Source organism: Ictalurus furcatus, chromosome 3 (genome assembly GCF_023375685.1).
Source record: "Ictalurus furcatus strain D&B chromosome 3, Billie_1.0, whole genome shotgun sequence".
Classification (NCBI taxonomy): Eukaryota; Metazoa; Chordata; class Actinopteri; order Siluriformes; family Ictaluridae; genus Ictalurus; species Ictalurus furcatus.
Window position 1 is genome coordinate 22738681 of NC_071257.1, and position 13647 is coordinate 22752327.

Consider the following 13647-nt stretch of genomic DNA (forward strand, 5'->3'; position numbering starts at 1 on the left):
AATACATAATTCGTGATCAGTCTTAAAACAGATGAGTTTTTTCAAAAAAACCATGTGTTCATTTTTGCACACACCTGTGTCTAGTTAAGGACAACACATTTTGTGTTGCTTTCAACACTGTTCGTACATTTCCAAACAAAGATGTGTTAAAAAACGAAATAAAACAGAGATGTGTTGTTTATACTTTTTTCCTTACAGTTATCCTAAAATGCAATTTGTTTGTATGCTAAAATTCTACAAAAATGCTCACAAAATACACAAACAATTGCATGAAATTTAGGTGACATTTATTAAAATCATTAAAACGTTTGACAGATATAAGAATTGGAGTTGATGCATCTTAGAAATCTCCCTGCCATCTGGGAAGACAGGAGTCCCACTCTTTTAGGTTTGAAACGCTGTAAAAGAGGAAAAAGAGTGTTGGTTAGTTACAAAATATGGACAGATGCCTTTGTGCTTCAACTGAGAAATTGCGTTACAGAATCACAAATTGTGTAATTTTGGAAACGTGACCTCCACTCTACCGGTGAACAAAATGGTGCTGTAGACTCACTCAAAATCTAGCTAACTTGCGAGTATTAATTTTCCAACCAATAGCACCTCAATGCCAATTTTTTTTTGCACAACCTAATTAATTTAACCAACATTACAGAGATAGTGGAAAGTATTACAACCTAAACCTCATCCTCTCTTTTTGTCACATTAACCTTGTGAAGAACTTTTGGCCTCGACATTACTGAGGTAGCTAAGTTCTATTAGCCACTGACTGTCTGCACCTGTTAACCAGCATTAACATTCACTGAATACATGAAGAAACTCGGCTGTAACCCATCCTCCTGATGCTAATTACTACAGCTTGCCTTGTCTTGTCACTTGGTAAAAGTAGTTAAGGTTAACCCATTCTCTGTATTACATCATGGTGAATAGCTGTAATGCGACGTTATCGTTAACTTTCAAAAAGGTAGTGGGAATGTCTAACATTACCGCGAACTGTATGCTAAAGTGATGTTATCGACTCAGGTGAGCGTCTAGGTTAACATCACTCACCCCTACTGTGATTGGAGACAGCATCCAGCTAGCTAACCCAGATAAGATGCAGACCCAGAGAATTGTAGACTAACCTCAGTCCTTATTTCACAGCCAACATAAACACATGACACTAACACTGTAATGCCAACACTGAAGAAGCAGTACATGATATTCACTTAAGAAGCTGTAGCGATAGGTAAAGTTAATTATCACGTGCTGAGTTACTGTTTTCCAATGAATACATTTTTGAGAGCTCTGTGCCTAAATATGGCAAACTCAGCCAGGCATTTTCATCAGCATTAACGCTAAATATTGATGACGCTAATTTACCGGTGGTCATTTCCTCGCCTCAGGACTCCGACTCCACTGTCACAATCAAAAGGTCAAAGCAACGAACATTCACTTTGAGGCGTGTGAATTTATTTATTTTTTTTAAACACATTTATTGGGTAATTTAACATGTGTTGAAATGGTAATAACACAAGAAGTGTGTAGGATATTAACACATCGTTTCTGAGAATGTAGGATGTATTCAGAAGTTCAGTTGGATGATTGTAAGGTGTAGAACTGGTTTGTGTTTTTGAATCTTTCTTAAAGGAAAAAGGCGTTAGCTACATGTGTGCATAAGTAGGTGTGTGTATATATAAATATATGCTGACATTTACTTGAAAGCCCAAACTGTGTTTAGTGCATGTCTTACACAGGCAGCAGCATCACAGAGGCCTCTCTGTGGCTCTTGGGTTAAGTTTTTATTCACATTAATAGACATTATGGATCTTTGCAGAACAGCCACAGCAGTTCTCCAGTTATTATGACTCAGTGGGGCTCCTTGACAACTTGAACAAATATTCTGTGTGGTTTAATTTGGGATTCCATGACACATGTCCTACTTTTACTTCACGCATTATGGACAAGGGCCACAAAGCCATGCTATTTCTTAAATATTTACATATCCAATTATGCATCCAGACAGCCATCCTTTCCCAAGCCTGGGCCAGGAGCGTTTTAGTAGTCCACTGACATGCAGAATAGGAATATGTCTGTGTGAAAAACTAAGCATAAGCATCTGTTTGCAACTTATTAGTTAATTCTTCCCCTTAAACATTTTTCACGGACAATATGTGTAGGCAATGTTGAAAATTTAAAATAAAATGAACTCAAGTTTGATTATGCATTACAGCATTACCTTTAAGGGGTCCTTCTTGAATGTTTTGTCCAGGGACCGGGCAAGTTGCATGGCAGGCCTGTGTACAGATACAGATTCTCTAAAGTTGTAGTCATAAATTAATATAGTGCCAGTCTCCAAATATGTCTTTGACATTACATTGTTTGGTTTAATAATCACAATCCTGTCTACTAAATGTAACAAACTGCTGACTTTTGTAGACAAGGAAGTCTTGCTTAAAGCTTCCACTTTGTGTTTTTGTTTGGGTGGCAAATGTTTACTTTGACTCTATTATTGTTATCCTGCAGCCAGCGTTGTAACATCAAACTTTAACAACTCCTAGATAGTTGGCAAGTATTTATTTATTTATTTATTTATTTATTTATTTATGCTCTGCCAATATCCCCAAGTGTTCTGTTCACAGTTCATAGGTGTTTATTCTGTTTGTTTGTGTAGGTTTTGGTTTGTTTATTGAAGTGGTATGTTTTGTGCAAATAATGGAGTTAGTTAGGAATGCATTTTATTGCACAAATGCTTCTTAAGGACTGAGCTCTGCAGATTACACAGTTTCCTGTTTATATTTGTTTCCTTCCTTTACATTCACGGCAAACTTTTTCAGAAGTCAGACAGTTCACAAATTTCAGATTGTTTTATCCTTTGCTGACCACACTGTGCAGTCAGTAAACTGCATCAGACTGTATTTTTGTATATTTTTCATCACATTATTTGGCAAATTAAGTTAAAAAATTAAGGTTCTTGTGATGCCAAACATTTTAAGACATGTAAGGTAGAAACAATGTTATCAGTGAATATTAATTGAGCTGGCTTGGTATCACTTGGTATCAGCAGGGCTATCTGACTTCCTTCCATGCAGTGCAGTAGTAGTGCAGAGTGGGAAATATGACACATGAATCATCAAATTTAAATACTGTTTACCATATGCAATGCAATTCACAAGATTTAAGTTTGAGTTTAACATCTATAAAAATAAATTGCATTCAACAACTTGTTCATGTGAATATCAGTGGGCATGGTCAATATTATAACTATGGGAAATACCCACGGTACTCTTAGAAAAGTTTATTGTGATGTATATTATCTCAAAATAATATCATATTTGCCGTTCCTAACCGATAGGTTACATGAGAGTGGTTTCCAATATTACAAACTCTCCTGTATTATTATATCATCTTTATGCTGTGGTAATATTTTGCCAACCATATCATGGATGGGATTGAGAAGAATGAACTTCTGATTTGAATGTCCAGTGTTAATATTAACTGTTTGAATTATTATAAATCTGTTTGGTCAGATAAATACAAGATACTGTAGTCAGATTTAGATTTACTTAATCAATTCCATATTAATCGCAAACTACACAATTTAGTCATCAACCTAATTTTAAAAATGCACATTTATACTACATTATTTTATAATGTTATAATTGGTAACTGTCTTCCATTCTTTATATTAAGCTGTAACATTTTAACTTTTCCACAGATATGCAAGGATGCAGGGGTCTATAACACGGATTTGCATGATTGTGGCAGCTGCCATTCTCAACCATCCACTGCTTTTCCCTAAGGAGAACACCACCATCCCAGAAGAGGAAGATGATGCTTTGGCCCGAATGAAGGAGTATGAAGAGAGGCTGCAAGCTGCACAAGAACGCCTTGAACAAGAGATCTCAAAGGCAGATGAAGAAGCCACAAACTCTGGCCTTGATTACTATGGTTGGTACTTTTGGAGCACACTTTCTCTCGTCATTTTCTTCACTATTGAAGTTTGTAGGCATGATCTGAACCCTGGTGAAACACCTGACCATGTTGAAGATGAAGAAGGGTACACCAACAGTGGGTCTGTCAATCCTAAGGATCTGACCTTAGATAAAGGTGTACTAAGGAACCTCTGTGAGACCAACTTCCAGCCCTTTGTCCATGAGAGTGGGAGAGTGCAGGAGTTTGTTGAAGGCTTTGCAGATGACCTTCTGGAAGCTTTGAGAAGCATTTGTGACCGTGAGGTTGACATGGAGCTTGAGGACTTTATTGGAGTGGGTAGCATGTTTGAATCCTGGAGAGTGTGTAAGCCTGCCACATGTGACCTCATTGTGCCATTTGCAACCCCAGATCCTTACCATTTCCAATTCGAACTATGGTGCGATGAATCCTCTGACATCCCACTGGACCTGCAAGGATGTGGGAGGATTAAGTTGGTAAAGATTAGTGAGAATTGTCCAGACTGCCTCTCTGGAAAAACCACAGACGATGAGGATATGCTATGCCTGCTTCACAACAGAAACCACAATAGCAAAGCTGATGACCATGCTTTGGAAGAACAACTCTGCTCAAGAAACACTGATTATCTGTCTAAAGATCAGGTTATGAAATGGTTCCAGATCTCAGTGACAAGAGCATGGGGCCAGATCTCTCACAAATATGAATTTGAGCTCACTTTCCGCAACCTGGATTTCCCTGGTGCCTTGAAGGTCAGGTTCAGGTCAGGAAAGGTTATTGTTCTAAACATTACACTTGCTATACAGTTTAAAGACTCACATGCATACTTCATCTCTCACTTTCCTTCAGACAGTGGTAACACCACAGATATCCACTGGCACCTCTCATTCACTGTTTATGAAAGAAACTTGCTCAAACACATGGCAAAGATACTTCCAGAAAGCTCTTGTCACCTCCGATGCCTTCAGCTTGTTTCTTTCTTGCACAAAAAACAGTCAGGTCTAAGAGGCAGAAGTGCCCTTACGAATTACCATCTGAAGACTGCATTCTTGCATCTACTGTTGAGTAAATCTCCTTCAGCATGGAGACCACAGAATCTGGACCAGAGGTTGCGGGACTTGTTGGCTTTTCTACAGAAAAGCCTGCAGGAAAAGAGACTTGCTCATATTATCATTGGGAACCCACTTGTTCCTCTTGAACTTGGAGTTCCAGCAATATTTCAGGATGCAGAACCAATAAACCTTTTCAGGCCCCTGGTGTTACAGAGGCAGGTATATGCAAAGATGGTGGAAAATTTTGAAGAGATGCTCAGAAATGCACCAGCGCTTATTCAAGAGTACGCTGCACACTACCCTAATGGTAGACTTAATTCAACAACCGTACGCTAGAATGACTAACTGCATCAATGGAAATTTAGGACTCACTAGCTTAGTCATTAGCCCTCGAGACTTCCAGACCATAATTGTATAATTGTCTATGTAAATAGTTATATTTAGCACTGCAATTACTTAATACAAATGACTAAAGTTGTACATTGATTACAAAAAGCACTTGTGATTCCATATAGGCAGCTATTACATGCTAATATGCGTGGTTCATGTTATGTAAATGCTTATTTAAGTGTAGTGTTATTTTAAACATTTATATAGTTATATTTTAAATATATAACCGTACCTCAGCAGTATTATTAAAACAATGTTATTTTTCTGTTTCTGTCTTTCCTGGTATTGGGTGTGTTGGAACATTCCTTTGGCCATAGGCATGATGAGTAATTTTATTTTCATAGTGCTTTGAACATCCTACATATTGTTTTAAAAAAAAAAAAAAAAAGAGAAAAACCGTTTAGAGATTTAGGCCTGACACACCCGGTCAGCAAGGCAAGCTTGTATAGCACTGTAGTAATTGACATTTTCACAAAGCATCTTGATACAACCGTAAAGTGGCACAGTGGATAGTGTTGCTCACTCGCAGCTCCAGAGCCGCAGAGTTGATCTTTTTGTGTGGCGTTTCTCTGTATGTTCATGCCAGGAGGTGGACTGGCTATTCTTAATTGCCCCTAGGTGTAAATGAGTGTGTGCATGGTACCTTGCAGTGGACTAGTGTCCTATCCAGGGTATATTCCTTATAAGCATATTCACTCTCCAGATGTAGGGATGACATACATTACAAATAAGATGGGTCAGGACCATACAAGAGCCCTAATGAGGAATTTAAGGCTGATAGTAACATGGTAGAAATGTTAAGTGGAGTTAAAAGCCATAATAGACATGTTCTCCTCTGGGTAGCAAGCAAAATAATTATAGCGGAAAAGTACAAACAGAATTAAGCAAAGAGACTTTAATACCATTTCATGACACAGTGGGTGACAAGGCATTATACTTGTACAAAAGTCTGTACTGAAAAACAATGAGTATTCATTTTAGAGTTAAAATGATTTCATTATAGACATTTTTATAAGCCATAGTCATAATTGGGCTTTCCCTCCATGAATGAGGCAAAAAAGGCTTTGTGGGCATCTGTACTGAACACGACTGCCTTCACGGCTGGATCCTCTCGCATACGTAAAATCCAGTTGTTCAGCTCAGGAGTGCCATCCAGACAGCTAAGAAAGAATGAGAGTATGTTCATATTCAAACCTTTCTGAAACTATAAACATATTCACTCTCCAAATGCAGAGATAGAACACACTATAAATAGGAAAGTTATTATGCACTACTGAATAAAAAACAGATGAATACAACATGGATCTGTTTTGGTTCAAATACACATGCTGTTCCTTCATGTTTTTTTGTTTGCTCTTATTGTGCTCTTGTATAAATAAGAAATCATACTGCTTGAGTTGCCAGGCCTCCACCCTCTCAAACCACGGCCAGATCAGGTAGTCAATCATAGTGAGTGTATCACCTCCAAAGTATTTGTATTTCTTGTTAACAAGAACCTGCCAAAGTAAAAAGTAAAGATAACATTAATGCAGAATTATATGCAATGTTTAGATGTAACCCACATCCAAATATATGTATGGTCAATGTAAATGGTTTAAACCCTCCATTAATGTTTTGGATTAAAACTGTAAACAGGATGGTGATATATTTAGTATTTAAATATTGCACTATACCTTGTTCAGTTTGGAGAGCTTTTCCCTCAACTCTGCTTCTAGTGCTGACACATCCTCACCTTTTATTCTGGTCATGGGAATTTTGTAGAACAGGGGAACGATCTTAAAGTAAAACAAAAAATATCATATCATATCATATCATATCATATATATTTTGTTGTGATTGTTGTATTCCTGAAGATTCCTTTAAAGCCCTAAGCAGGAGTCACAAGAACTAGTACGGCAACAAAACAGGCCTTGAAATCCTTTTAAAATAGATTTATATTTTTTATATATATATATATATATATATATCATAATCTAATCTACACCTGTATATTTGAAATACAAAGTGTGATCTATTGGGAGCAGAAAGGACATACCTTTGAGTAATCCTCCAACAACATCTTCTGCTGGGCTTTTGCAAAGGGGTCAGAGGGAAACAGTTTTTTCTCAGGGTAGACCTCATCCAGGTATTCACATGTAATTGCTGATTCATAGACCACCTGACCACTGGGAGTCTCCAGCGTAGGCACTAGGCCATTAGGGTTCTTCTCCAGATACCACTCGGGCTTCTCTTTCAAATTGATGTTGACAGTTTCAGACCTACAGTGAGATTGTGGGAGTAATTATAAAGTATTATGTTTTAATATTATGTTTAATAGCAAATAGACACCAACGTACTAAAACTCAATACATTCATACTTGTGCCAACATCTGGACTTACTCTATACCCTTTGCATTGAGCACCAGTCTGGTTCTTTGGGCATATGGGCAGAATCTCATACTGTAGATTCGTATCTGGCCTTTGGGTACAGCCCCAGGAGCACAGCTTCCTGAAAAATACATCATATACAAAATGAACAACCTAAGCTTAAATAAATTTTAAAAGACATACAGATTGGTGATAAATCAAAGGAAAAAACTGCATTTTAATGCTTACATGGTTTGTGTCCACTTGTCACATTAAAGGAACGATTCACAGCATATCACTGCAAAGTTATTTATCACCTTTTTACCCCATGATGAAACATTTCTATACTGATGGGTGTTCACTTCCAGGATAACCACACACAGCTACCTCCACAAGGAACAAGAGTTCAGTGGAACTTTTGAGGAGTAGGAACATGATGTAAATCATAAGCTAAGACCTTCACAGTCAACAGATCTTATCCCAATTGAACGTCTATAGAATTGTCATGTTAAACCACCACCATCATCAAAACACAAACCGATGGACATGTTTCTTCCAAAGCATATTCATTAATTTAATCTCTTCAGCACAGTTACAGACAATTAGGATCTTAGAATCTATGTTAAGGCATTGAAGTTGTTCTGGTGGCTCTTGGTGGCCCAACACGAAGACTCTTTATGTTCTCCTTTCCTTTGTCACACGTCTGCATATTACATAACATGCTTCATATCTGCATCACGTTCTAATGAAAACTAAACAGTGGTGACTTAGCACATACTTGGCAGCACTCGTTTTGGACCCTTAACTCCACCCAGGTCTATTTTGCCAAGTCATCATGACAATGCTACATTTAAATCAAGTTCGTTTCAGATCTTAAACATTCAAAAGTTTACAGATTTGCTTAAATTCATTTAACTATCCGTGCACAATAGCTCCTTTTGGTGTTATGCATAACAGCTGACAGAAACAGAGCCAGGTGTAGATAATTAGTGAGTAGTCAGTTGTGTATGTAGGGCAGTGTTTATATTTCTTACCTTTTCCACGGCATTTCTGGGAGGAAGCCATAATCACGGTCTGGTTCTGAGGAAGTAAAGAATAGAAATAGTCTATGTAATCACAGCTGTATTAATTTATAAAAAATATAATAATAATAATAATAATAATAATAATAATAATAAGCTACTGTATAGGCAAAGTTCAAGTCTGCAACTTGTTTACAATAGATACACTTTCAGTTAGTGTTTCCCGATTTCCGCAACAAAAAGAAAAACAGGATCAGTGGGGTTTTTTTTCTTACTCTTCACGAAGGTTATATTAAATGCGTTTATGTAAAATAAAGACATACTGCTAATAACAAATGAATCAATCTATTCACTTACACGAGTGACTGGACTGCACGCGCCCTCGGCTGTGTGATAGAAGGAGGCGGAAGTGTGAAATGTGGAGTGGAGGTTGCTGTCACTGCCTTTAAACTGTTGGATCAAAACTGGTTCGTGAGAAAGGTCGGTCCCACTCCATATCCATAGTGCTCCTCAAATAGTAGGCGAATAGTACCCGGATGTGATATTATACCTGAAGTGTGTAATAAGGACAGTGTCGTTTTCGAACGAGTCAGTTAAGTGAGTCGGCTCTTTTAAGTGAAAGTTCAGAGCCAGCTCCACATACCAGTCAGTATTTCTTTCTTTTTGTAGATGTAGACAATGTCGTTATTCATTCGTTCATCGATTGTTCTTCAGTAAACAGTTTAAATGCTTCATTTGAAACTTTTTTTTTTTTTTAAACAAAACAAAACAAAACATCAGACGAGATCCCCCTGTGTAACCACTAGACAATATCCCAGTCCCAAAATACAGTGAGAGGTGTGGCATCTGAAAATAACTAAAAACAAAAAATATATAACTAAAAATAAGTGACTTTTTGTCTCTAAAGTTTCACACGCTCATAAATGCTATAAAGTAAGTCAGTATAAGTAAGTGTGTAGAACATAAACTAGTACTCGATTTTGGATATACACAATTTTTCCCCGCCCCCCATCAGAGCGACTATCAGTAGTGATTGGGAAATGACTGTTCCGGGAAAAGATTCAAAGCTTCGAGAGTGTTGAAAACAGCACCATCTGGTTGTTAGTAAAAATAAAGCAGCCAAAAGCCTGTGGAGGAAGATCCGTCGGATGAAGCAATTACAACACACTCCATAGATAGTTTCAATGTTATGTGCACAAATAAAAGTCTATCACGTGTGTGTTGTGTTCCTCTTTTTGATAGATTCATTTACCCATTAAAATGTGGCAATAAATGCCAGTATGAACAAATATAATTCGATATGACATAATAGAAGAATAATGTGTACACACAGATTTGAATAACATAATTGCATATGGCAAGTATTTTGCCTGAAATTATCTGTATTCTTCATTCATTTTGACATGGACAAAACGATCCATTCATATAAAGTGTGGGACTAAAATGTGAATAAGGACATTGTTTGATGGGATCTTCTGGTTATTAAATTTGCTTATGAGACTTGGCAGTGATAGTGTAAATGTTGGAATGACAGAAAGGTGACAAAGAAGTTTGAAATCGTGATAATGCATCTAAAATCATGGATAAACATGTTAGGGAAGAAACAATCCTACTACCTTGCATGCATATGGGATTGTTCTTGGACTGTGCATTCTCTTGAAAAGCTATGAAATGCCTTAGCATGGATGAAGTGTTGTTTCCATACACAAGCTCCTTGTCACACAACAAGCATCTCAACTTCTGAATTAAGTTATATGAAATTAAGATATTAAATATAATAATACAATGAATTAATGAAAGCACAGGCATGGCACAATTGTGATATGTAAAAAAAATTTTCTTTGAAAAGACCATACATACATTGGAAGTTGTTGTTCCCATGGCTGATGCCATTGTCATATACTGTAAGTAAATAGTGATTGTTAAGCTTTTGTAAAATCTTAAAATTAACCCCTTCACCAAACACCAACACTAACCCCTAAACCCCACCCTATTCCAAATACCAACATCAAATAACCAAAACAAAACCAAAAGTGCAAAATTTCACCAAGAAAATAACAACTAAAACAACAAATAATTAATGATACATAATTGTAACATATTGATTATCCAACTTTCAAAGTATAGTCAAGAGGGTTCTTCTCCAGATACCACTCGGGCTTCTCTTTCAATTGATGCTGACAGTTTCAGACCTACAGTGAGATTGCGGGAGTAATTATAAAGTATTATGTTTTACTGTTTAATAGCAAATAGACACTAATGTAATATGAACCCTCGAGACATTCATACTTGTGCCAACATCTGGACTTACTCTATACCCTTTGCACGAAGCACCAGTCTGGTTTTTGGGGTAATAAATCAAAGGAAAAACTGGTGACTCTGTTATGCTGTAGGAAGCATTTTATTGCTGGCATGGTTTCGTCCAATTGTCCCATTAAAGGTTAGATTCACTGCAAATCAACACAAAGTTATTCCTACTGATCACCTTTATCCTATGATGAAATGTTTCTATCCTGATGGGTGTTCACTCCTAGGATGACCACACACAGCTACCTCCACAAGGAACAAGGATTCAGTCAGTGGTTTGAGGAGCAGGAACATGATGAACAAGAGTTCAGTGGAACTTTTGAGGAGTAGGAACATGATGTAAATCATAAGTTAAGACCTTCATAGTCAACAGATCTTATCCCAATTGAATGCTTATGGAATTGTCATGTTAAACCACCACCATCATCAAAACACAAACTGATGGAATATGTTTTGGAAGAAACATGACCATCTCTTCAGCACAGTTCCAGACATGTAGTATCTTAGAATCTATGTTAAGGCAATGAAGTTGTTCTGGTGGCTCTTGGTGGCCCAACACGAAGACTCTTTATGTTCTCTTTTCCTTTGTCACACGTCTGCATATTACATGACATGCTTCATATCTGCATCACGTTCTAATGAAAACTAAACAGTGGTGACTTAGCACATACTTGTCAGCACTCGTTTTGGACTTAACTCCTTAACTCCACCCAGGTCTATTTTGCCAAGTCATCATGAAAATGCTACATTTAAATCATTTAATAAAGTTCGTTTCAGATCTTAAACATTCAAAAGTTTACTTAAATGCACTTTAATATTTAAATTTGCTTAAATGCCTTATGGTCATTGTGCACAGATAGTGCATGATAGTTTAGTTTATTGGATAAACTATAATCCAGTCATGAGCATATTGCAATATTTCCAAGGCCACTATTACCACTTTACTGCCACTAAGGACTAAATCCTGTCTCTGTGCAATATATTGATATATTAATTACATTTATTACACACTACACATAGTACAACATCTAATATAATTGTGATTTTTAAAAAGTTTTAAATGCTACTTTGTACTACTGTTTCGTTTGCTTTTCATACTCCCCTAGATGACTGCTCAGACACTACCTTTACTACCTTTTGCACTGTTGTTCACATACTGTGACTACACATATTCCAGTGTTTACAGGTCGGATCTGCACTTTACCACAAATGAATCAATCTATTCACGTACATGAGTGACTGGACTGCACACACTCTCGGCTGTGTGATAGAAGGAGGCGAAAGTGTGAAATGTGGAGTGGAGGTTGCTGTCACTGTCTTCAAACTGTTGGCTTAAAACTGGTTCTTGAGAAAGGTCGGTCCCACTCCATATCCATAGTGCTCCTTAAATAGTAGGCGAATAGTACCCGGATGTGATATTATACCTGAAGTGTGTAATAAGGAAAATGTCGTTTGTAAACTAGTTGGTTATTTGAGTCAGCTCTTTTAGGCGAACGTTCAAAGCCGGCTCTGGAAAAAAACTAGTACTAAAAACAAACTAAAAATATTTATAATATAACTAGCCCCTGGGAGAAAAGTTTTGCTGCAGTGTCTGTAGAGTTTTCACTTGAATGCTATAAAGCAGGGGTGTCCAATCTTATCCGGAAAGGGCCGGTGTGGGTGTAGGTTTTCATTCAACCAAGCAGAAGCCACACCTGAGTCTATTGAACGCAAAGCTCAGCTAAGTAAACAGGTGGAATTAGGTGTGGCTCCTGCTCGATACAAAAGAAAACCTGTATCCACACTGGCCCTTTGCAGATAAGATTGTACACCCCTGCTATAAAGTAAGTCAGTATAAGTAAGTGTGTAGAACAAACTAGTGCTCGATTTCGGACTTACCCTTTATTTTTCTGCCCACAATCAGAGGCCCTTTTTCCTGAAGGAAATCCTCATGCCCCTCACTGGCTGATATACTGAAAGTGACAAACCAGTGTTATTATCCCATGGAAACCCATACACTGATTTAGTTGTTGGACCTTTTTCTTCTGTATATTTTACTACATTATATGGCCATATGTTTGTAGACACCTAACCATAACACTCAAGCTTTTTGGACATCCCATTCCAGATTTAGTCTCTTTGCTTTTATAATAACCTCCACTCTTTTGGGAAGGCTTTCCATTAGATTGTGTAGCGTGACTGTGGGGATTTTTGCTCATTCAACAAGCGCATTAGTGAGATCAGGCACTGATGTCATGTGAGGAGGTCTGGTGTGCAGTCAGTGTTCCAGGTCATCCCAAAGGTGTTCAGTGGGGTTGAGGTCAGGATTCTTTGCAGGACCTTCTATACGATTGTGTGCTTCCAAATTTGTGGCAGTATTTTGGGGAAGAATAACATATGGGTGTGATGGTCAGGTGTCTACAAACATTTGGCCATATAGTTTCATAGCAGATCTCCGTAACATAAAACACATTATATTTACAAGTTTTTAGTTTGACAGACAGGAGTAGTTTACAATTCTTAGATGCTTTTTATAATAAAACATCTTACAATAAAAAAAAGGTTATCATTTCATTACCATTAGCCAAAAGTTAAAAATACACTGAAGTATTTTGTAGAAATGT

The 13647-nt window shown here is 37.3% G+C and overlaps 2 protein-coding genes across 3 annotated transcripts in view; one reads left to right on the forward strand and one right to left on the reverse strand.

Annotated features, from left to right (window-relative positions):
* itprip (inositol 1,4,5-trisphosphate receptor interacting protein) overlaps positions 1-5638 on the forward strand; it is a 7144-nt gene extending 1506 nt beyond the window's left edge. For both annotated transcript variants that reach the window (XM_053621544.1, XM_053621545.1), the window contains exon 2: positions 3695-5638. In XM_053621544.1, the coding sequence (XP_053477519.1) occupies positions 3705-5315 (1611 nt within the window). In that variant the 5' untranslated portion in view covers positions 3695-3704 and the 3' untranslated portion in view covers positions 5316-5638. The remainder of the gene's footprint in view (positions 1-3694) is intronic.
* A 600-nt stretch (positions 5639-6238) lies between these two features.
* Positions 6239-9288, reverse strand: LOC128605797 (glutathione S-transferase omega-1). Its single transcript, XM_053621551.1, has 7 exons — positions 9095-9288; positions 8750-8795; positions 7749-7857; positions 7405-7627; positions 7043-7144; positions 6759-6865; positions 6239-6529 (listed from the first exon to the last, which is right to left on the reverse strand). The coding sequence occupies exons 2-7, from the start codon at positions 8778-8780 to the stop codon at positions 6379-6381; spliced, it is 723 nt and encodes a 240-aa protein (XP_053477526.1). The 5' UTR covers positions 8781-8795; positions 9095-9288; the 3' UTR covers positions 6239-6378.
* Between the last annotated feature and the right edge of the window lie 4359 nt (positions 9289-13647).